This window comes from Lathyrus oleraceus, chromosome 5 (assembly GCF_024323335.1).
Source record: "Lathyrus oleraceus cultivar Zhongwan6 chromosome 5, CAAS_Psat_ZW6_1.0, whole genome shotgun sequence".
Lineage (NCBI taxonomy): Eukaryota > Viridiplantae > Streptophyta > Magnoliopsida > Fabales > Fabaceae > Lathyrus > Lathyrus oleraceus.
The window spans coordinates 650,788,547-650,814,001 of NC_066583.1; the positions used below are offsets into that span (position 1 = coordinate 650,788,547).

Consider the following 25,455-nt stretch of genomic DNA (forward strand, 5'->3'; position numbering starts at 1 on the left):
AGCCTGCATTGGCTCTCTTTTTTTACAGAAAAACAAAACTGATGTTGCTCTAAATATAGTGCATTATACAAAAAAAAAACTTCCTAGCTGAAATGAACACAATTTGTTGCTAGATCAAAGACTACCTTGGAATTTAATTTAGTTAAATAGTAGCCATGTTTTACAAAGTCTGAAACATGTAATAGTAATGAATTGCTCATCTGAGCACAACGATTTATACATTAGTTTCTGTGATATTTGGATGGCGTTATATCTTCCTAGCTGAAGATTAGACAAAATCAACTATTAGTTCTACCCGGAAGGGACTCCTCTCAACCAGAAGATATCTTGAATCGATTGTGTGGAAACGAGGATTTCCCATTACACTATGCAACAAAGCTTTGCATCAATGGAAGCCAGACATATCGAAAAAGCCTGGTAACCAGTCAAAGGATATCTGCACAATTTTGTAAATTCAGATGAAATCAATTGAGGGAAAAAATAAAGCTCAACAAAACTAGAGTATTTGAATTGATCATGTTACCTATAGTCCATAACAAACTTAGATTTTGCCACCCTCCCTAGCTGCAAAATTGTCTGCTTCCCATTCTCCTAATAACCACATTAAACGCAAGTCAGCTAAACACGAAAGTCGTAACATAGAATTATAGAAACACCTCCATGATGATGATTGTTACCTCTAAAGTGAGCTGAAAGTTTTTAACTGATTTCTGAATTACAAGTCCTGTTCTTCCTTTATCCCTATAGTCAAGCTCAAATTGCTTTGTACTCTTCAGGAGGGTAATAGAAATTTGAAATACAAAATTAGTCAAAGTCCAATAGATCCATGTCTATAACTCTAAATGACAAATAAAATCACCTTGTTATAGAGTGGATCCTTTGAGTATAGTTGATGAACTTTGTCCAATTTTCCTTTCCAATTGAGTGGCAAACCCTTACTATGTTGCACCTGTGAAGTGTTCTTGAAAGACATAGCTTGATGATTAGGTATATATGCTTTGATACTTCTATGAGTTCCTGTACATGTTGGTATTGTAGGTACATACTCAACAACAGCAAGAGGCTGCTTTGAATTTGGTTGATTACTTTTGGTTTTGGAATTAGGACAATGTTTCTGATCCCAAATGTTGTATTTTGAGCCGGTGAGGTTCGCCGTTACTGTGCCGAGGAAAGTTTCGTCGGAATAAGAGAGTAATCCTTTTACATTCTGAGCTACTGTGAACTGTGATCTTCCATTTCTCCGGCGGTTGTGGCAGGCTACAGCCAGTTTCCTATTCTGCCGTCCCTGACCTTCGTAGGTATATAGAGAGAAGAAGGTGGTTGCAGAGAGACCCTGAGGGGTTGGTTCTTTGACAATTACACATGTACATCTTCCAATATCTATAGGTAAAGGTCTACAAATCAATGACCTGAAATGAAAAACACAAGATAAAAGTTACTATAAAAGTGATTTTGAATTTGAAGTGAGTAAACAAGAAAAGAGAGAGATTGGTTTACTTGTTAGGTAAAGTGGACCAAGAGGAAGCAGGAGCTGCTTCGGAATCAGAGTAGTCCCAGATTTTGAGAGAGTTTGAAAAATGAGAAGAATCGTTGATTTGCATGCAGAACTGTAACGAAGAAGGCTTCACGATTCTGGTTGAGAATGATTTGGATTTTGGAAGAGAAGGAACAACATTGGCATTGGTGTTTTCTTTGTTGTCTGTTACGTTGCTGCAACTACGACGAGTACTATTGGTTTGGATCTCGCTGAGGGGATTTGAAAACATGCCACCGAGGTTAAGGTTTTGGTTTTGGTGGTTCTTCTTCATTTGGTGGTTTGTTTTGAACAATGTTGTTGTTGTGTTTGGGTAATTTATATTTGAATGATTGAATTGAATTGAATGGGTGGGTCCTGTTTGTTACTTTTAAAGTTTTGGTTTGAATTTGAAAAAGCTTTGGGTAACGCAATAATGTCTCTATTAAGGTTTGTGGTTTTGTCTTTGGTGATGGTAACGGTAACTATTTGACTCCATCTCAATCTCATGTTTTAGTTTAGTACACAAAAGGATACTTTTGAACCCAAATAAAGTACACAAAACCCCTGTCCTCTTCTAACTGGGGTTTCTATCATACTTTTATTAGACAAATTGTATGTTTTCTTTTAATATTTTGTATCAATCAAATATTATTTTGGGGCTCTTATACAAACTAACTAATAGAATTGAGTACTCTTTTGTGCATTTAGAGAGATTAATTAATCAAGTCGAATATTTTTTATACACTTATAGAGATTAGAGGTGACAAATGCTCGTTCCATTAGATTTGTCCTACCGAAATCTAAAGAAAAAAAAAACAGGTGGAGTGGAGTATCTAGCGGGTGTTCAAAAAAAAGAATTCGGACGAGGTGAGTATGTTGTCCTTGCATCTTTTTAGTTTGAAATTTATCAAAATTTATATTAATGTCCACACTAGCAAAATCTCGCAAAATACAGCGTGGGACGGGACGGGACGTCATATTGAGTTGCAAAACGGACATGCTCAAGTGGTTGGGCCTATTTTTCCACATACGGACTAGTCAATTCTGTTAAGTCAATTCAATTGATAGTTGTACATGAATATCGACATATTTTTCTACATACTGACTAATCAATTCTGTTAAGTCAATTCAATCGATAGTTATTTATGAATATCAGATGCAGTTATTTATGAATATCAGATGCGGAGACACGAGTTTAAACTAATGATATTTCATTTATTCACTTTCAAAAGATGATATTTTAATCACTTGACTACTTGTAAAAAAAAAGACGGACTAGTCAAATCAAATATTTTATGTCAAATAATGTATAACATATATTTTTCTTTTTAAAAAAATTAATTTATAAATATTAGCAGTTTGTTTAAATTAATATATGATGAAAAAATCTAAAGGAATCTTTTTGTAGGGTTGAACAAAGAAATATTTCTTCCATAGCAGTTAATATGATCGTTATGGCAACTTGATCATTGTTAAAAAATATTTGTGTTCTTTACTATATTATCCAATAGGCCTAAATATCCACAATATTTGAGAGATCGGATATGTACATACTTATTAATGATATAGAAAAGAACTTTTAAAAAAATTGTAAAAAGAGAAATAATTAAAATATATAGACAAAATATTAATAATTTATGATACTGTAAAATATTTATAATTTGGTATAAATATAAATATTTTTTTTTAAAGTGAGTATAGTAGAAAATGGAATGAGTATTAAAGAATATAGTATGGGCCATACTCGTATTTATTTCAAAAATGATTTATTTTTAAATACAAATAAAACATTAATATAACCAATATCATTTGAGTAATTGTATTTGAAATTATTTAATAAAATTGTCCTGTCATTATTTATTGAAAGGGATATTTAGATTAGCAATTATAACAAATTTGTTTGTCAAATACTATTTTGTTAATTATGTAAAGAAAAATTTAAAGTGTAAATTAAAACGCAAAAAATGCCATTCAGAACTTAATTTGTAACTTTTTCATAAGATTCTTGGTAATAAAAGTATGATAAAGGGCATTTAAGCCTTTTTCTTTTGTTATTGTAGATTCGAAAAATTCATTTTTAAATCAAAAGAGTTGTTTGAATAAAAGAAAGAAGTTAATAGAACCGTGAAGGAGAATGAAAGACTAAATATTGAGATATAAGATATAATTTAAGTTGTGTGTGGCTAAGTCCAAAATTGATTATTGTTTAGGGTTTGTTATTTAGTTTGTTATATTTGTTACTTAGTAGTCAAGTAACTTTGTATTTAAGTACATGTATATGTAAATCAGTTTGTAACACATCCATTCTTCAATAATAGAATCCTTATTTCCATATTCTCTTTCTTTTCTCTCCTCGCAAAAGTGCCTCACACACTAATAAATTGGTATTTAGAGCTCTAATTAGATTTTTGATCGTGTTGTCAAGAATCACACGTCAGTGATCATGCTTCCTAGATTGTGGGTTGTTAATCGCATTTTCTACAAAGATGAATGGCACAAACGGTATTCCGAGTTATCTTCCAATTCTTGACAGCAAGAATTGGATCCAGTGGAGGAAACAGGTGTAATCCTTTTCTGCTTTCATGAAACCCTTGAAATGGTTAATAATGGCGTCTCTGAGCTTGTTGATAACGTAACTGATGCTCAGAGAGTCGCAAACAAGGAGACCAAGAAAAAAGATTGTAAGGTTGCGTTTTAAATTCAACCGGCAGTAGACTCGACGAATTTCTACAAGATTTCTCATGCTGAATCGGCGAAGGATGCATGAGATATTCTCATCAAGTACTATGAAGAGGTGAGAAAGACAAAGTTGTTAAATTGCAGACTTTGCGACGGCAGTATGAATTACTGCAGATGGGAGAAGATGAAAAGATTGCAGACAATGTGTCGAAAGTGCAGAATCCCGTCCATCTCATGAAGGGTTATGGTGAAACCCTAACTGATAAGATGATAGTTGAGAAGGTAATGTGTACATTGACCTCTCACTTTGATCATGTTATCGTAGCTATTCAAGAATCCAACAATCTTGAAACCATGAAACTGGAAGATTTGGTTGGTTCGTTGGAAGCGCATGAGACTAGGATTGTCGAAAGGAAAAGGGTTCAAGATTCGATAGAAGCACTGCAGGCTCAGGCTTAGAAGAAGCATGGTGGTTTCGACATGTTCAAAGTCAAAGGAGACAAGACTCAGAGCAAGAAGTCTTGATCGAACCCTCAAAATCACAAGGTCGACGATAGGGCTTCTGAATCCTCGAAAAGAGGAGGAGGAAAAAGGTGTGCAATGCTATAACTGTGAAAAGTGGGTTCATGTGGCCAAGAACTGTTGGTACAATAAAGACAAGGGATCGACAAAAGGCATGGAGGAAGGAGTGAACCTTACATGCCAAGATTCAGATGATTCTGAAGATATGGTGGTTATGGCTGCAGTTGCAGACACTACTAAAAAAAGAACATTTAACCTCGAACGCAAAATCTTCGGCTACAGAGGCGAGGTAACGAAGGGCGTCATGAAAAGTGCAAACTTGACCTCTCAGTTTTTAAAAAAATAACGGTTATATGAAAAGGTTATGGATTCGATCCCTAGAGAGACCTTTTTGAAATTCTGAAATGGCGAAAACACATGTCCCCTCGATTTTGTAATTTCACTGACGGATATATTATATTTTCACCTTGGTTATCTCATAAAATCGAGGGGTAAAATAATTTTGAGTTTATTGAATCTAATACGGATTTCTCATTTCACTAAACCCTATATTGAACATATTACTTCTAAAAATTGGTTAGGAAAATAATTATATGAACAATTGTGTTATATTTGAAGAACAACTTACATTGATTATGATTTTGAAGCATTCAGCAACTCATCATTCTTCTCACGTTGTTTTATGGTTAAAATATATCCAATATTTCAAGTTCTTTATTCAACACTTCTTTTTATACTAATTTATTCTTGAAAGCATAAAATTTTATTCTTTGAAAAATGAACAAATATGGAAGAAAGTTGAACGAAAACTGAAAGTATTTGAGAGATTTTAACAAAATAACAACGTGAGATGAATGATGAGTTGCAGAATGCTAGAAAATCATTAATCAGTGAATGATAAGTTTTAGATAAAACATAATTTTTCATATGATTATTTCCAAAATTAATTTACTAGGTTATATGTTCAAAGCAATGTTTTAAAAACCGGATCGGAGATCGAACCGGTGAAACTTGCGGTTTAAGATTTAATTGGTTAAACCGGTTAAACCTACCGTCTAACCGTTTATTAAATAAACTAATAATATGAAACTATATTTCATAGATATGTCACACATAATCATACGTTCACAACTTAATAAAATAAATATTTCAAAAATCTATTACAAAGTTAATACAACAATATCAATAATACACATAATAACACAACATAGTTCTACACTTCATTTCAACCTTTATTTAAGAATAATTTCACCAAATTAAAGAATTACAATAAAATAAGTTAAACTAATCCAAACCAAAATTAAAATAATAGAATATAATAACTAAAATAAAGTTCAAATAATTAAGATAGAATACAAAAAAAAAATACAATTTACTTCATTAAACAACAACAAAAAAATTGAGTTGAACTACGACAAAAAAATTCTTACTTGACAACAACAAACAATATTGACTTGAACGACAATCAATATTTAGTTGAAAATTGTGATTATTTTTAAAAGAGACGACATGATGATGAAGTATGGTTGAAAGAAAAACCATTATGGAGTGACAAAATTTAGAAGTTTGTATGGCTGAAAAAAAAATATGGAAAAAAAATATGGAATTTTTTTTATTGGGGAATGTATGTTAAGTTTTGATACTGACATATTAAAATTTAAAAAATGGTTAATTTGATTCTTTTTTTTTAACCAGACGGTTTTACAAAATCGACTTCGGTTCTTTGGTTTGAATGGTTTTGGACGGTTTAATCCGGTTTTACTCCGGTTTTGACCCACTAATGGTTTTGAAAGGTTGATCCAACTGGATTCATCTCCAGTTCCTGGTCCAATAGGTTGAACCAGACGGTTTTGTTCGGTTTTTAAAATTTTGGTCCAAACAAGGGTTAGTGAAACAAACAATCAACATTAGATATAATAAACTCAACTAGACGGAACAAGATGAGTCTTGCACAAAGAATCACAAAAAATATAATCTCAATATCTACAACAAAAACAACAAGAAAACAACAACAACATCAAACACAATATCAAGAACAACAACGTCAATAAACAACAACAATATCAATAACAACAACGTCAATAAACAACCTCTAGGGTTTTGGGTCTCAACAATAAGAACAACATCATCGACAAAAACAACATCAATAACAACAACAAAAACTCTAGGGTTTCGGATCTCAACAACAACAACAACGAAAATAGCAATAACAACAACAACAACAATAACAAAAACAATAATAACAACAACAACAACAACAATATGACAAAAATATTAGTAGTGATGTTTGACGTACCAGATCTCTAAAGAAGAAGTAAAAGAAAATGATTTGGATCTCTGAAGAAGAAAAGACAGCCATAAACACATAACATCTTCGTATTGAAGATGGTATGTGTTTATGGCTCTCCTTGTTTAGTATTCTTCGTTAGGGTTCGGTTTGTGTTGTTTAGACAAATTAAACTGAATGTTACAAGCTAAAGCTATATATATCAGAGAAACATATTCACCTCAGTCGGTAAGAAAATTGAGGTGAAAAGTAGCGTACTTTTAAATTAAAAATAAAATATTCAAGAATGTGTCACTTTTAATGAGATAAAAACATAAACTGAGACTGTTGGGATTCGAAGCATTGAATAGGTTTACCCCTCGGTTTTCCAAATAACCGACGGAATATATTGTATACTTTTTTATAAAAAAAATAGGCTGCATCCAGGTATTTAACCTCAGTGTTTTAATACGTGAGGTGAAATCATCGTCATGAAATATATTATTTGTAGTAGTGAGATGACCATGTCGAATCCAAGATTTGGTTCCTCGACTCGGGTTACTCGAACCACATGATTGGTCGAAAAGTGTGGTTAGCAAATTTCGAAGAAGAGAAAGGTCAAACTTGCTGATAGTAGCTCGTTGCAAGAAAAAGGTGTTGGCGACATAGTTTTTCAAAGGAGCAATGGTGGAAAAGTTATGATCAAAGATGTACTCTGTGTATCTCGAATGAAGTGCAACCTGCTAAGTGTTGGACAACTGGTCGAAAAAGGTTTCTCAGTGATTATGAAAGATGGAGTCTTAGAATTGTTCGAAACCCAAAATAATTTGGTCTTAAAATCTCCTTTATCGAAGAACATGACATTTAAGACCATGATCAGTTCAACTGAAGTACAATGTCTAAAAATTGTTATCAACCACAAACATAGTTAGTTGTGGCATTTAAGGTTTGGACATTTTAACTTTTGATCACTCAAGTTTATTTAGCTGAGAAATCCTCCTCATGCTAATGTGGCCCAAGCGTCTATGTCACACCCATTGCTCTTCATTTACAGACATTAAACATTTTACATTTTGATCTTTTATATATGAAAGATTAATTTTGTAAATGTTGTTCTTCTTCTTACCGGTGAAAAGAACTGTCCCATTGTTCTGATTAATGGCTTTGCACGTTTTTTGATTGAAGATTATATCATAACCGTTGTCACTTAATTGACTTATGGATAACATGTTATGCATTAATCCTTCTACGTAAAGAACATCATAAATAGAGGGAAGAGATCCACTACCAATCGTTCCAGATCCTTTGATTATTCCTTTTTGATTTCCTTCAAAGCCTACAAAGCCAACGTCTTTAAATTCCAGGCTTTGGAACATATGATTTCTTCCCGTCATATGTCGCGAGCATCCAGAGTCCAGGTATCATGATTGGTGTCTTAACTTTGTTGCATAAGAGATATTGCAAAATATATTATTTCATCTTTTGGTACCCAGAATCTTTTGGGTCCTTTATGATTAGTTCCCAGAGTTTCTGGAAACTTTGGGTTTTCTAGCATTATTAAAACTTTGAGTTTGTGCATGTGTGTAATGATAAGAAAAATGAGACTTAGGTTTGTCATCTGCATAATATATTTTCTCATCTTCATCAGAATCATATCCAATTCCTCTTTTCTTATTTTGACTGACACCATAGATCATAGAAGCCATTTTACTTCTTTCAAGCCCATTTTTCAAAAATTTCTGAAAAGCTTTTTCATATTTATATATGATAGTATCAGAAGTTTGTGGAGCTTTGGAAAGAGTTTCTTCAAGTTTTAAGCATTTTTTGTTTGAAAAATCATTTTCTTTTTCTAGGACAAAAATGTTCCCTTTAAGTTCAGAAACTTCTGTTTCAAGCTTATTACACTCTTCAACAGTTTCTTCATGGACCCTTTTTAGAATCTTGAATTTCTGTCGAAGCTTCTGATAGGAGCTTAGAGATTCTGATAAACAGGCTTCTAAATCAGAGCGAGAGAGATCAAAAAATACCTCTTCAGAGTCATATTCTCTTTCGGATGTACTTCCAAATGTGGTAGCCATGAATGCAACATTTGTCTGTTCCTCTTCAGAGTCTGATTCTGAGGTGTCAGGTTTAGAGTCGTCTTAGGTATCCATGAGTCCCTTCTTGGTTTTGAAGGAGGTTTTCTTGAATCCTTCTTTTCTGGAACTATCTTTCTTGAGCTTTGGACATTCATTTATGTAGTGTCCTAGTTCTTTACATTCATAGCAGGTTACCTCTTTGTTTGGTTTGCTTCTGGAAGTTGATTATGAACGATTTCCCTTCTGTCTGGGTCTTCTGAAGTTGTTATTCCTTTTTCTCCAAAGTTGTTTAACTCTTCTGGTTATAAGAGATAACTCTTCTTCATAATCATCCTTTTCAGAGTCATCATTGTCTTCTTCTTCAGCTTGGAAGGATTTGTTCCTTTTTGGCTTTCGTCTTTCTGATCTGGACTTCAGAGCCATAAATTTGCTTTTCTTTTAGGGCTCGTTTTCCTCTAGCTCTATCTCATGACTTCTGAGGAAGCTGATGAGTTCTTCCAGGCTTATGTTGTTCAGATATTTTGATAGCTTCAAGGCAGTGACCATAGGTCTCCACTTCTTTGGCAGACTTCTAGTAATCTTTTTGAGATGATCTGCAGTTGTGTAGCCCTTGTCCAGAACCTTGAGTCCTGCAATTAAAGTTTTAAATCTAGAAAACATTATCTCTACAGCTTCATCATCCTCCATTTTGAAGGCTTCATATTTTTGAATTAGAGCCATAGCCTTAGTATCTTTGACTTTAGTGTTGCCTTCGTGAGTCATCTTTAGGGAATCAAGTATTTCTTTACCAGTTTCCCTACTGATGATCTTTTCATATTCATTGTAGGATATAGCATTCAACAAAATTGTTCTGGATTTGTGGTGATTTTTGAAATCACGCTTTTGATCATCGGTCATTTTACTTCTGGTAATGACGATGCCAGCATCAAATACAGATGGTTCATAGCCATGTGTAACTATGTCCCATAGGTCAGCATCATAGCCTAGGAAGAAACTTTTGATTATGTCCTTCCAATAATCAAATTTCTCTCCATCAAACACTGGAGGTTTAGCGTTGTAGCTATCTCTTTCACTTATGTTAGTCATTATGGTTTTCTTACGCTGGATCTCTCTACAATGTTAAGTGTTTGATTTGAAACTCAGTAACAGAGTCGAAGCTCTGATACCAATTGAAGGTAAAGAAAAACAAGAAAGGGGGGTGAATTGTTTTCACAGACAATAAAAACTTTTTCAAACACCACACACACGAAAAATCAAAGCAAACAATGCAGAAGTTTATCCTGGTTCGCTTGAAATTCAAAGTTACTCCAGTCCACCCGACCAAGGTGATTTCGCCTTCAATAAGAACTTAATCCAATAATCTAGAAAGATTACAACAAACGTCTAAGAGCGTAGTGATCTCTTAGCCCTCTCAAGTCTACAGACTTCACAAGTCACTTAAGGAAATATTCAACAACTATTTTAGAAATACAAGAAGGTGTTTAGTGCTTCTAAGTAAGCAATATGAACACAGTAAGAGCAATAGAGATTCACCCTAAGAGCAATAACTCGTGTGAAAATATATAACAAGAATTAGTGAATGATTGAATTTTATTTTCAGTATTCTTGTGTAATAGCTTGGTATTTGGTATGATGATACTTGGGCCTTTTTATAATGCTTGGAGATGATATTGTTGGATGAAGCATTGATGTTGATATCTTGCCAATGATGGGACTTAAATGACATTAAGTTTATTGTCCTTTCCATAGAAGTTTAGGAGAGTATTCAATTTTTCTCTATATAAAGATTCATACCATTTTTGGAATAGTTCGTTGTTAAGTCTTGATGATGATCTGTTAGGCGTGAATCAGAGTGCGCGGAATCCAGATACTTCTATTAGATATTGTTCTCTTCAGATAGTTGCTAGATGTGTTTTTCTTCAGAAGTTCTTGATTGATCTTCAGTTTGACCTTCTTCAGATGTACCGATCATTAGAGTAATCATGTGTGGGATCCTTCAGATGCAGAATATCATAGTCTTCAGTCGTCAGAACGAATGCCTTTGACTCTAAGTCAGCTGTTCTAGACTAATGTGACGTCAGATGTTGTTTCGTCAGATTCATTTCCCGATAGAGTCATGCACACTTAGAGAAATTCATTAGGGTATCAAAATGTTTCATCATTTATTATCATCAAAACTTAGAGATAAATTGTAGACTCAATATCTTGTTCTAACAATCTCCCCATTTTTAACGATGACAAAACTTCAGACTGTTGATGAAACAATTATACTTCATAATAAATTGTAGACCCAAAATCTTGTTCTAACAGTTTCCATTGTTTTTTATATTCTGAACAGGTGCCCTACCAAGAAGTTGAAGAACAAGGTTCCTGAAGAAGTTTGGAATGGAAAACGACCATTAGTGAGTCATCTGAAGGTGTTTGGATCTATTTATTACAAGCATGTTTCTGATGCTAGAAGAAGGAAGCTTGATGACAATAGTGAACCTATGATTCTGGTAGGATATCATAAAACTGGTGCATACAGGTTGTTGGATCCAATTAATCAGAAGAATATGATGAGTCGAGATATTGTGATTGATGAATATTCTTCTTGGGATTGGAATAGTGATGCCATTGATGAGTTGTGATTTCGATGAAGCAAGTAATGATGTCGAAGTCGAAAATATTATCAATAATCCAGTCAAAGTCGAAGCAGTTGCTGACATGCCCGACACAGTCGAAGTCGAAGATGGTGTAGCTAGTACTAGTCAACAAACTCAAAGAACTAGAGCTCATCCAACAAGACTTCAAGAATATGAAGTGACTAGTGATGATGAAGTCATGTCAAATGGAGAATTAGTTCATTTCGCCTTACTTGCAGGTGTTGAACCAATCAACTATAGCGAAGCCTTAAACGATAAAAAGTGGAAGTCAACTATGGTCGAAGAGTTATAAGCAATCGAAAGAAACAACACATGGGAGTTAGTCGAATTTTCAACATATACAAAAGCTATCTAAAATGGATGTTCAAGTTGAAGCACAATGTTGATGGGTCGATAGTAAGACATAAGGCGAGATTGATAGCTCGGGATTTTCTTCAGAGAGAAGGAGTCGACTACTCTGAAGTATACGCACATGTAGCAAGATTGGAGACTGTTCGATTAGTAGTTACCAATTTCTCATCTGAACATAACGATTTATACATTAGTTTCTGTAATATTTGGATGGCATTATATCTTCCTAGCCGAAGATTAGACAAAATTAACTATTAGTTCTACCCGGAAGGGACTCCTCTCAACCAGAAGATATCTTGAATCGATTGTGTGAAAAAGAGGATTTCCCATTATACTATGAAACAAAGCTTTGCATCAATGGAATCCAAACATATCGAAAATGTTTGGTAACCAGTCAAAGGTTATCTGCACAATTTTGTAAATTCATATGAAATCGATTGTGTGAAAAAATGAAGCTCAACGAAACTAGAGTATTTTAATTGATCATGTTACCTGTAGTCCATAACAAACTTAGATTTTGCCACCCTCCATAGCTGCAAAATTGTCTGCTTCCCGTTCTCCTAATAGCCACATTAAAGACAAGTCGGCTAAACACGAAAATACAACATAGAAACACTTCCATGATGATGATTGTTACCTCTAAAGTGAGCTGAAAGTTTTTAACTGATTTATAAATTACAAGTCATGTCCTTCCTTTATCTCCTTCCTTTATCTTTATAGTCAAGCTCAAATTGTTGTGAACTCTCCATGTCTAGTAACTATAAATGATAAATAAAATTACCTTATTATAGAGTGGATCCTTTGAGTATAGTTGATGAACTTTGTCCAAAATATTTTAACGTTATTTGAGAATTTAGTGTTTGAAAATACATTTATGAAATCTGAGGACATTTAAGTATTTATGCATGGTGGCTAATAAACGTATAGGATGCATTAAGAAATTTCCTAAAATTTTTAAGGTCTTTTTAAAAGTTTTTGAAAGATTTTAGAGAGTGAGGTTTTAAAAGATTGCATCTATCACTTAAATGTTTTTTGAAAGTTAGTTTTTGGAAGATTTTAGAGAGTGAGGTTTTAAAAGATTGCATCTATCACTTAAATGTTTTTAATATTTTTGAAAAGCTAAATAAATAAAATCATATCATATTTTCAATTTTTTTTAAAATATCAAACACATTTTAAATTTTAAAATACAGACATAGTCCTTAAAAACTTTTGTCACAAAAACCATCTAATAACCAACTCCCAAACAAACCTTGATTTTAAATTATACCTTCAATTTTTCATGTGTTAAACTAGATAGAAGGTATTAATGAAAGCTTTTTCAAAGAGGATTTTTTATGAGCGGGTTATTTGTTTGAATAGAAACTTCCAAAAGACAACAAATGATGTGCAAATAGAGGTGTGCAAAAAATCTGATTATTTATAATCAAATTGCTATTTAAATTGTTCTATTTTTATAAGATCAAACTGAATGTTAAATAAAAATTTGGATATCCATTTTGTTATCTAAATATAAACCGTTATCTATTATAAAAATTTGGTTTTATTATTGAGTATCCAAATTTTCTCATGCGTTAAATTTTTATATTCGATGTTGTCATGTTTTCTCACATTATAAATTAATTTTATATTTTAAATTTTATAAAAAATATATTTTAAAAATAAAATTCAGAATTTTTTTCTTTTCACGAAAAATATAATATTCGATTTTTTTTTTCGAAAAAATTATATTTGATATTTTTTTCAAATAAAATTATTATTTTCTTCTAAATAAAAATATATATTTTTTATCAAAAATATTTTATATTTTTTTCAGTAAAAAAAAAATCTTTTTTAAAAAAATTTGGATTTTTTTTGATAATTTTTTTAATTTTCAAAAAGATTATTTTTTAAAATTTTCAGAATAAAAAAAAAATTATTTTCAGAAAAAAATAATTTAAAAAAATAATAATAATTTTTTATAATTTCAGAATAGAAATTATTTTTTATTTTCAGATTTTTTTTATTTTTTATTTCCATTTTTTTTTAGATTTCAGTTATTTTTATTTTTAAGATTTTTTTATTTTAAATTTTTTTTTTCATTTTCAGAATATAATTTTATTATTTTTTATATTTTTTTATATTTTTTCTGAATATTTGTTATTTTTTTGTATGTTTTTTAAATTTGAAAAGAAAAAATATTTTAAAACCTCATAAAATTTATTTATATTTTTAAATTTAAAATTTAATATTAATTTAAAGAAGAGAAAAAGAAATATGCACTAATCATAACCAAAAAAATAGATTGGTTCATATTAAATGGTATCCATGAACACCCCTCTTCTAGGGCAAGTATCAAAACTAAAAGAGAGTTGAAAGAATTATTATGAGACTAAAGACATAAATAGAGGTTTACTCCACCATCAAAGTTACAATAGAAAATGGTTAAACAACATTCTATAGATGAAATAAACAGAAAATCAAATTAGAATGTGCTATTGAAAAACATGAAGCAACAAAAGAATTTTTTAAAAATGGGTGTTTTATTCTTCTGGAAAAATGGGTATTTGAAAGTTCTTCAGTAATGGTGAGTATCATCACTCTTAATATAAATAATTGGCTATAGAGATGCATATTTTCATTTATAAAGCTGGGTAACTTCATAATTTATGCTAATAATAAGTTAATATATAACTACAATACAACTAAATGGATTTAAGAAATAAAGTTGCTTATAAATATTGGAGAACCAAAATCACTTAATTTGAGTATTAGCTAAAAGTGCGATTTTCATTGGGGAGAAAAAATAATAGAATTCTCATTAATGAGATATTTTGTTTCTTCTTGTAAGAGGAACCAAAAGTCTATAATATAGAAGATGAAGATACAAACGCGGTTATACAAACTAATCCAAACCATAACCAAAATCATTAATAATATGGAGTAGAATACATCATATCCAAATCAGAAACTCTATCACATAAATCTCCCTAGAAAGACACGGCAAGAAGAAAAATTGCAAACCCACCTTCTTGCAAAAAGAAGAAAAAAAGAAAAAAGCCTGAATAAAACTATGAATCAATGTAGGTTAAAAATTTAATCCTCAAAATCTGCAGCATTTTCCAGTAAGTAGTTGGCCGCCAATTGCTCATCACGGTCACATGCCAAAAATGCCTCTATAACTAAGGCTCTATCAAATCCCATAGCCTCTAGCTGCATCAGTAAAAATGAATCAGTACACATGGTAAATCAAATTAAATGAAAAGGGCGTAAGTCAGACTTAGAAAAACAGATATACCCTTCCAATTGCCTCCTGCTCAGCTGGCGTCACGTTGATAGCATGAGGCATGTCTTGTTCCGGCTGATCAAAATTGTCTCTAAATAGAAGAAGAGAGTTACATTCATAAATAAACTATGGGATCAAGGAATGATTATAAAATGCAAAGATTACATGTTAAATTATCTCAGACCATACATATACTCACCCTTCAGAACCGTCCATGGGTTCATTTATCAACTGGAGAAACTCAGCGTGATGCTCATCAATAAGTCTCAAGAGACTGGGATTTTGCTTTCCGAGCTCCTGAAGTACAGGCTGCAATAGAAATTCTCTCAGACATTGACACATGACCAAAAGTCAGGTATTAGCTGATTGAGAAAATAGATAGCTAGTTACCTGGAGAATTTGTGGATTGGATTGCACCATTGTCCGTAATGCTTGAAACTGAATATGCCCAACATAGAAACATTTACTAAATTATTGAAGTTGGATACAAAAGAAGAATACCAAGTGCTCTGCAGTACAATATTGTCTCTACTACTAATGAACATACTAATGATGTGCACAATATTGACTAGGCACAGCTATTTATGTTGAACTAGCTCCAATCGTAGATAGACAAAATCAATTTACCAGCCAAGACAATACACCAAAAACCAAGATTTCTTGCAATATCTAGCATAAGCTAATGTGGTGAAACTATATAAAGCACACAACATTGAATTTTTTGTTTCCTTTCTAGAAGTTTTTTCTACTTCATTTGCTCTTTTAAGCATATGATTTGTAAACAAGGTATAGCCATTATCCAATGTTAATGTTATGCACGGTATACAAAATTTGTCAAACAGTGACACATGATATGCTATTTGTAATTGTGACCCGCCTCTCAGATTCCATTGGTATAACAAGTTTAAATACAAACACTAATTCTTTCAACATGGACGTGTCAAACATGAATTTCTAACATTTAGTGTGTTGAAAATAATGAAATAAAATGCCCACCTGAGGATTGTTCCTCAAGAAGTCGAGTGATCCAGCTCCAGCGCCAGAAATTGTCTCCTGAGAGAATTTCAACTCAAAATAAAGCACAAGGTAACAGCAAAAAATGTAAATGACAAGGTACAGAGACTTTTGTTACAACAACATCAACAACCAAGTCTTATCCCACTAAGAAGGGTCAGCTACATGAATCAAGTGAGTTTTATTAATCCATTCAAATTATAATTTTTACCTGCGGAAACATATTCAAGGGGGACGAGTTAGGGGCCCCGGGAATAACTCCAGTAGTGACACCACCAGTTTCAGTTTGATTATTTGGGTAATGAGGGGCCGGTACAGCAACTTCTGCTGTTTCAGGAATCCCCTGCAAATAAAAAATAATTGTTAAATCAAATAAGACAGCAAAAAGTTGAAGAAGATAGAGTCTACAATGAGCAGTTTAGGCATACAGAATACAAATAATCTACAGCACGTTCTGGGTTATTGAAAGCTGCACGAAGAGCACGATTAACAGTATCTCTATCCCAGCTGCCTCCACCCATGTCCACAAGTTGTTGAATAGTCTGCTCAAGATTACTCCCAGCAACTAAATTTGAAGCAGCCTGTCCATAATTATCTGTAGTAACACTGCAGAAATGCCATTCAAATGTATTTCAGAAGCCTTGATTACAGGAAATAGGAAAATGGCAAACAACTAAATTTGTTGAATGCAGCAAGAGGGTAAGATGCTTATGATCGCTATGTTTATTCAAGGTGTAATTATAATTAGGAGACTCGAGTTAGTAAGTAGGAATTTAGGTTTAGTTATTTCGGTCTGGTACAGTATTCCCCATGGTTTGACTAGGACTCTATTCTTCATTCTAGATTAGAATTTTTCAGCCTAAAGTTTGGGTTACCTGCAACAGTACAAGCCCATAAGCAACAGTACAAGCCCATAAGACTTGTTCAAGAGTAATGTGTCTGATTGGTGAGGAATCAGAAAACTGATGAACAAGGCATCAGTCAAATTTAAATTATAATATTAGATCAGGCTAACCTACAAGTAATCAGACCAAATTCATGTTATAACCATGACATTTTGCCTCTTGAAGACAATCAGTGTTATCAAAATCTTGATCTTAATCGTAAGATCTTACGATTTCGCAATCCCACTACATGCTAGCGATCTTGATCATGAGAAAAAATGTAGAAAGAATGACGTTGCCACAATGGGAGTAGAAGATTTTGAAAGCTTTACATATGTTGGAATAGAAAGGAATCAAAAGAATTAGTGTTGCTTTTAAATGGGTCCGGCCCAACAACAAATGAATAGTATGGTGTAAATTACTTTTGTTTAAGTAAGGGTGTCTAAGTTCCCAATAATATGAGTTTAAAAAAAACTTCCAATAAGGGTTCTCGAGTAATATCTGGCCAAGTCAATAATATATATTATTTTAGTATAGTTTTTTTTTAATTTAGTAGGATTTGATTGCAATCTTACGTTTTACGGTCTTGCAACCCCCTCTTGTAAAACGGTAAATAGTTGGGTAGGATCTTACTATCCTAATTACAATCTTACTAACGATTAAAAGAATAGCTTTTTGATAGCCATCATGACAAAAAAAACATTTAAAGGAAATACATAGTATGCGAACTTGGTTAGAAAAATAGAGACAAAAACCATACTTTGTAATTGGGACATCCGCTGCGGATGCATTGTTGTTTACAGATCTGCTCAGCCAAATAAAAAGTTATGAAAAAATAGAATTTGATGAAAAAAATCATATGAAGAAGTATTTCAAATAAACTCACTGAGTGTGTGCTACAGGTGTGGAATCTGGTGTTGGCACAGCTATAGGTGGATTGCTAGCATTCTGTCACACATGCACAATCACTAGCTTATACAAAGGGGAAAAACTTAAATGCCAAAAAAGACATTAAAAATGAGTAGGAAACATGCCTGAGTAGATGACGTTCCTGCAGGGCCCGAGGTTTTACTCTGCAAATGGAACAGTACAATGGTATATTATGGTTAAAGAGGCAATAAATGTATCACAAACAAACAATGCATGCTGGAGAGTATAAGGAAACTACGAAAGGTAACTATTCAAAAACAAATGTTAACATAGAATTTAGTGTATCAAATTTAAACAGGTGGCAAATTGCAAACCATTTAACAAGATCTAACGCTTCTCATATGGTCAATATGAAGACAAAAAAAAACACATTCCATTTCATTGCAATCAAGAAACACAAAATACCTAAAAAGAGTTGGCTGGTTAAAAATTGAGAACTGGATTAAGGTGGACATTGAGGTGGCTTGCCAAGAACAAAGTGTATACTTCTTTATCATTTTTTCATCTTCATCAAACTTATTATTTTATTAATGAAGTACCACTCAATCTAAATCACTAGTATAAACAATCATCTTTACACATGTAAACTTAATCGATTAAATCATCATTAATCTGGCAGTATGTCTCTTATACAATCAATTATTCTTCTTATAATACTCGGATATGATATGATTTGATTAAGGTTTTTAAAAATACTTAGTACCAACTAACCAAATAAATCCAGTAAAAATAAAAGGAAGCAAATAAATTAATGCAAGGCATACAGAATCAGATCAATGAATTAGCAGTAATTTGCCAACCAAATTTATATTCAACTTCATAACATGGTCCCAAAAAGACGGTTTGTTTTGGGATCTAATTTAGGATTTTAATTTTTAAATAAGGGCTTTTGATTTGGGATTATCTTTGCTTCAGGGACTTTATACTATTCGGGTTTATCTTAGCATGTGTTCGGAAAGAATGTTTTGCACAGAGGAATCGTGCGGAGAGAGGTGGGCTACCAACAACGGATGGATTTCGATGGTGATTCCAAATGCAGACTAATTCAATCCAGTGTTATCAAATATCCGCAATTGCGGCGCTATGACAGATAAACATGGCGGTTTTTGGGCTCGCCGCAATGGTAAATATTGGCCGATTTTGCGGGTTTTTCCGCCATCATCCACTATAGCGGCGCCACAAAGTGTCTGATATGGCGGGATTTTGACTCTCTGCCATAGACAACACTGATTCTATCCAACTAATATATCATCTTATTAAAGTGTTCAATTATTTGCAAACACTGAACAAACTTTTCTGCATGATATAGCATCAGTACTTTCTTTTCTTATGAGAGCATCTAAAACCTAATTTGAGGAAATTAGACCCTAGACCTAGGCTAGAGGAGTATTGTAGGCTTATTATTCTATGCCAATTAATTAGAGACTAATTTTGACCCCGCTTCCATGCTCTATTAAATTATTATATTTCCACGCTCTTAAATAACAAGACCTCTTTATCACTCTCCATCAAATGCTGATGAGATGATATAATGTTCTTCGTGGTACACCTCTTTGGATGAGCAAAAAAAGTTTAACTCGCTGAAGGCAAGTTTTTCTCAGGCAGAACAATGCATGGTTGAGAATCATATTAAAGTTTTGCATTTAATCAAGAACTTGATAATAATCATGCGCCCATGTCAAACACCCCGTCAAACAGTGTTTTGGCTTGCTGTCAGACTGTCATTGCATGCACACCTAGTACTATGTGTTTTACAATTGTCCAACGAGGAGGATGCAGCATAATGATAAATTGAAAATACAACCACCATTTGAGCTGTTTTCAAACATTAACCCAATTTTCTTTCCGTTTAGATCCGGGATTGTATAACTCAAATAATAATAAAGTGACAATTGTTTAAACATGGTTTAGTGAAGGGAAGAAATAAATATACCTTACTAAGCATGACAACAAGAAAGCCGTCTTCGGAAACCTTATTCTCTGCTAATGTAGTTTCATCTTTCAAAACCTTTCCATTATGAATCAGCAATTGTTGTCCGCAAGGGTAATTATCTTTGCCTTGGATGTCTTCAATATTCTTTTTTACCGCCATTATCTAAAGTGAAAAAAAATAATAATAATAACAAGTAGCAACAAAATTCAAAATTGGTCTATTGCATTTTACAAGACATAAATGATTAAAAAAAGTAATTAATTTTTTTTGGATTAATTTTTCTAATTATCACTATCATTTTTCCAGCTAACAATGTTTAATTTGAAAACATGATAGTGATGATTAGAAATTCAGAAACAATTCTGTTCTACATTTTGAGGGAAAACCGAATGAATTATTTTTGCAAGTTTCTAAATGGAAGATTCAATTCAATGTGAGAGATAAACGAATCAAAGTGAAAGAAAGTAAAATTGGAAACAATGGATGCAAAATTGGCGGTAGCAGAAGAAAACAAGAAAACTGACAGAATCAGAAGGCTGAACCCTGATTTCGAAATGGCTTCCTTTCAAAGTCTTGACAGTGAGCTTCATGACTACTCGGCACCGATCCGATTCCGATTCCGATTCCGATTTTGATTCAGCTACGCCGGAGGAATGTAGAAAGGGAGAAGAAACCCTAGTAACAATAGTATAGTATACAAATACCTTGTATAACTTTCCTCTTTTTCACGATAAGCTCTCTTCACTTCTCTCTTTTTTTAAAGCTATACTATAGTTCTATACTATAGTAGCATGCATTTACATCGTGTATGATTTAATCGTAAGGTTGCCACTTTTTTATTAAATTTTTATTTTTGATAGGTAATAAATTTCTTTTATGTATTTTATTTTATTTTTTAGAATATATATCTCATGTAAATTTAAATTTTGGATCCGCTCTGACTCTTTTTCTTTACTATTTTTCTCTCTCGTCTCTATCTCTCTCTTAATATCACTCTCCCTAAAATAAAAATAAAAATGATTTTATAATAAAGAGAGGGAGAGATAAAGAGGAAGGAGAAGAACAAAGAGAAAAAGAGAAGGACAAAATCCAAATACATAAATTTAAGTCTAAGTCTTATATTTTAATAATTTTATTATTTAAAAATTGATCAATTATATTGAATTTGAATTTAACTAATTTATGAAAATAAAATAAAAATTAATTTACCATTCTCGATTGTATCCTTCGAATTTAGTCCCCGCGTGAAGATGATGTGCAGATAATTAAATGAGAGTTAAAGTTAGGCAAAATCCAATTAAAATGGAAGAATTGAATGACTAAGTTGCACACATCGTCCTTCATTATGCACTAGTAAGTTTGAAAGAAACAGGTCTCAAGTCCATCTGGATCAGGAGCAGAGCAGTGTCACGGTTAAGATTGAAAACCGTAACCTGAATTTCCTCCATTGAAGGGAGTATAGTGAGTAAATTGTTTATGTTGTCTGTTACCAAGCGAGAAATAACCTCATCCACAATAGAGAAGTCACCGGAGTTGTCTGCAAAACATAAAGAGTTAGTGAAATAATCTATTACATGTATAGAGATCTAAACATGTTATGTATAAAAAGTGTTTTCATCTTTGATCATAGAGATTGACTTGTAAGATTTTTGATTTTGACCATTCTATGAAAGTATAAAGTATTATTATCCTTAAGCTTATGTCATTTAATTCTAGACTTTTGAGCCCAAAAAGATTCATCTTTATCCAAACATTGTTCTATGTCTCTGACTCATTTGAGTAACCGTTACAATGAATTTGATTTTGAATCATGTCCAAAATAATCTTTGAAGAAATAAAAAGCTCATGAACATTACCAAATACATCCCTATTCCATGTTTTGAGCCTATTTTTTATAAGTTGGAGTTTCTTGTTGAGGATATATATATATATATATATATATATATATATATATATATATATATATATATATATATATATATATAGAAAATAGAATTGATTTTAATTTAAAAGATTAGTTTTTTTCCTCAAAAATATCAAGTGATTGAAATACAATAAATTAATAAGATATTTAGGGGACCAGCAATAATATTGATTTATATAAGATTTTTTTTATAAACAATGAGAATACATTAGATGAAAGCACAAATAGTGTTCATTCCAATATAAAAACATGAGGGAATTATAACCAAACAAAAACATAAAGAGAAATTAATCAAAATAAGAAAGAGGATTCTCACGCTAATCCAACCAATGATTCGCCTTTTAAAACTTGTTGAAAGCCACAAGTCATTTCTAAGGGAAAAACTTTTTCATCCCTACCATATCAAACTTGTTTAAAATCCCCTCATTGAATAAATGACATTCCTACAACTCTAAACAACCTAACAAATGACAAGCCCAAACAACCAATTGAGATTAAGCTGGAATTTTGTAGATGTTTTGCTACGAAGATCCCTTATACACTCCAAGAGCATCTTTTTGGGAAGTTTCTTGGAAAGCGTATGAGTGAGGACAAAGCATGTTGAGAAGATCTATGTTGATTTGTGGGGTTAGTCGGTAATCATGAAAGCAATATAGGGTGTTACGAATGGTATTAGAGACAAACCTCTCATAGTACGATGTGGTTCAATGACGAACCAAGCAGAAGTTGGTGGGTATGTAACACCCGAGGCCTAAGAGGACAAATAGTGTATGTAAGACTCGAAGGTGAATAGGGCGGAGAATGATCGCCGAATTCACATCATAATGAGAGGGATCCTGAGGCTAAGCAATAATGGGACTACATGGTTGAAGGAAGAGTTATAAGGATTAATCAGTACTACCTATAACAACAAGATGCATCTTCTTTTTGGTAGTCAGACAAATAAGAACTTCATAGTTAAGCATGCTTGAGTTGGTGTAGTATTTGGATGAGTGGCCTTCTAGGAAGTTTCACGAAAAACGTGTGATTGAGGATAAAACATACTGAAAACACTCGTGTTGGTTTATGGTGTCAGTCGGTAATCTTGAAAGCAATCTGGGACGTTACAAATGCATCATCCACCAATTATCTATTCGAAAGAAACGTCGTTTAACTAAGACAAAACAACATATCCATCACTTTCTTAAGTCTCAAAGCAAGCATCTTTGCATGAATTCTATATAGACTCCTAATTAGACAAATGTGTCTATAATCATCCAATAGTTACGACTTTCTTAATTTAGGAATAAGAGCAATAAAAGAAGAAGTAAACAAGTTACAAAGTAATTAAATAGAATAATTTGACAAATAAAGATAGATTTAAGTCTAAAAAAATTAAATATAAGACCAATATAAAATTATCAAATTAGTTAAAAACAAAACAAAAACTATGATGAGCCTCTACATTGGTCAAGAGCACCGTACAAGTGAGAATGATACCACATATTCACCATAAATCTTAAGGTGATAGGTGTATGAGTTCTCTCACTTATAAAGTGTTCAACCTCAACTTTTCTAAGCAATATGGGACTTCAAAATCACATTTGTACACATTAATCTCCCCCTCAAGTGTGATTTCATTCATTACACTCCTTCTCAAGTCGAAGCTCTTTTTATCCATATACACTTGTATTATCGTTGTGGGCACTAAAACGGAACACGCCGTCTGACCACCACATTGTCAAGAAAATTTTATATACAAGGAATCGGTCTCTTAATTGAACCATCGACTATGATACCATAATTGAGTCATCATGAGGAGCATTTAAATTAAGACAAAAGCAACACACAAGTGAGAGAGACACCATATATTCACCAAAAATCTTAAGGTGATATGTGTATGAGTCATCTCACTTATAAAGTGCTCAACCTCCACTTTTCTAAGCAATGTGAGACTTCCAACTCACATTTGTACACAATATATTAGTGGTATAGAATGAAATGAAATCGAATAGAATTATAAATATTAAAATTTCTATTGTTTTGATTTGCAAATAATTAGTTGAGCAGAATATAATGAATTTTTTACTCAAATAATCCAGTTTTTAAAAAAAATCCCAAAATAACCCACATTTCAGATTAATTCCAAAAATAATCCACTTTGAAGAAATGGTGTCAGATGAATCGGCGCCTGCTCTCTAAGTTAAAGAGGTGACACCAATTGGATTGGCTTATGCACATAGTCCTGTCAATCCAATTGACGCCTATGTGTTAGGTTTAAGAGGATGCGCCATTTGGTCTGGCACCTATGTGTGTTGTATAATTTTTTAAAAAAACAATGTATAATTTGTATAAAATTCGTAATCGGGCAAATTGGTATTAATAGTAATATGCGTTTACATGCAAATACCAAAAAGACTAATGTCGTTGACTGGGATGACCTAACCGACCTCCGGTACCACATTCCCTAGCTACCCGAACGCGTGGCCCTAACCCTCATTGATGATTCACACCAGGTGTTTGAAAATTTGAGGACCCAGGAACATCATCACATCCTGTAGGAGATTCCCTAAGATATTCGGACAATCCATGTAGTCTTGTGTATGCAATGAAGCGCTAGAGTTTGTGACCTGTGCCAGAGTAGTTGGGTTGTGTTTGAGTTATTGGAGGGTGAGTGGGACGATTGAAGGGTGACATTGGTGTGAATGATGCATCGAGGAAAGGTTGAAATGGTTGATATGGTGTTTGGTAGCCATATGTTATTGCATGTTTTGGTTTGTGATGTTTGGGATTCTTAGCTATAAGAGGAGGAGGGATGATTGATGTTAAATGGTCATTGAGTGTTTTGGCTAAGACGATTATGGTAGGGTGATATGTTGGATGCATATCAATGTGAGGTGACTTGATGATGATCTTCTTGTTGGTGGTGGTACGGGGTATGCTCTTGGTATTATGGTTAGGTGTTTGGCATGTTAAGGTCGTAGATTTGCCTTTTTTTGGGTCAATAATTTGATGGGTAGGGGTTGTGAGTAATCGATCTAGTAATGTTGTGGGGGATTACATGTTGAACCTTCTTGTATGTAAGTTACCTAGAGTGGGTCATATAGGTACATATCCTCGGCGAGGAACTCAAATCCAATCGATTTGTACCAAGCCATATAATTACGAGTTGATTTTTCTTCGGTTAGCATCACAACTTCAATTAAGACATGATCTTGTTAGTGCTTCCATTTCTGACACTCAAATCTAGCGAAGCTTTGCCAATGGTTAAAGTTCCATTGGTTGTTAGCTTTTCGTAGATGTCTTTCTCCGAGGTTTGTCGGGGGATCTGGGATGTGTTAAAGCATACCGAACTGCAATTTAACACGGTCACTATGGTGTTTCTCCATAGTGGTGAACCTTATGATCGGTGTGCATACAGTCCAAACGGTTGCATCTTGTTCGTTGATTTCATGGTCATGATCCAAGT

General features: G+C 32.9%; 2 protein-coding genes across 2 annotated transcripts; both read right to left on the reverse strand.

The window, feature by feature from the left end:
- Nucleotides 1–122: 122 nt before the first annotated feature.
- Nucleotides 123–1,885, reverse strand: LOC127087657 (tubby-like protein 8). Its single transcript, XM_051028584.1, has 5 exons — nt 1,498–1,885; nt 860–1,409; nt 678–770; nt 524–591; nt 123–436 (listed from the first exon to the last, which is right to left on the reverse strand). The coding sequence occupies exons 1-5, from the start codon at nt 1,806–1,808 to the stop codon at nt 361–363; spliced, it is 1,098 nt and encodes a 365-aa protein (XP_050884541.1). The 5' UTR covers nt 1,809–1,885; the 3' UTR covers nt 123–360.
- Nucleotides 1,886–14,942: 13,057 nt separating this feature from the next.
- Nucleotides 14,943–20,870, reverse strand: LOC127087658 (ubiquitin receptor RAD23b). Its single transcript, XM_051028585.1, has 12 exons — nt 20,608–20,870; nt 20,084–20,245; nt 18,255–18,293; nt 18,107–18,168; nt 17,981–18,025; nt 16,765–16,942; nt 16,548–16,679; nt 16,319–16,375; nt 15,713–15,760; nt 15,522–15,631; nt 15,335–15,413; nt 14,943–15,249 (listed from the first exon to the last, which is right to left on the reverse strand). The coding sequence occupies exons 1-12, from the start codon at nt 20,671–20,673 to the stop codon at nt 15,133–15,135; spliced, it is 1,095 nt and encodes a 364-aa protein (XP_050884542.1). The 5' UTR covers nt 20,674–20,870; the 3' UTR covers nt 14,943–15,132.
- Between the last annotated feature and the right edge of the window lie 4,585 nt (nt 20,871–25,455).

Coding starts and splice junctions, on each gene's coding strand:
- LOC127087657 (XM_051028584.1), bottom strand. CDS start 1,808: ATGAAGAAGAACCACCAAAACCAAAACCTTAACCTCGGTGGCATGTTT. Junction 1,410..1,497: donor TGGTCCACTTTACCTAACAA/GTAAACCAATCT, acceptor TTTTCATTTCAG/GTCATTGATTTGTAGACCTT. Junction 771..859: donor AGGATCCACTCTATAACAAG/GTGATTTTATTT, acceptor ACCCTCCTGAAG/AGTACAAAGCAATTTGAGCT.
- LOC127087658 (XM_051028585.1), bottom strand. CDS start 20,673: ATGAAGCTCACTGTCAAGACTTTGAAAGGAAGCCATTTCGAAATCAGG. Junction 16,680..16,764: donor CTGTAGATTATTTGTATTCT/GTATGCCTAAAC, acceptor TTTTATTTGCAG/GGGATTCCTGAAACAGCAGA. Junction 15,250..15,334: donor AGCAGGAGGCAATTGGAAGG/GTATATCTGTTT, acceptor TTACTGATGCAG/CTAGAGGCTATGGGATTTGA.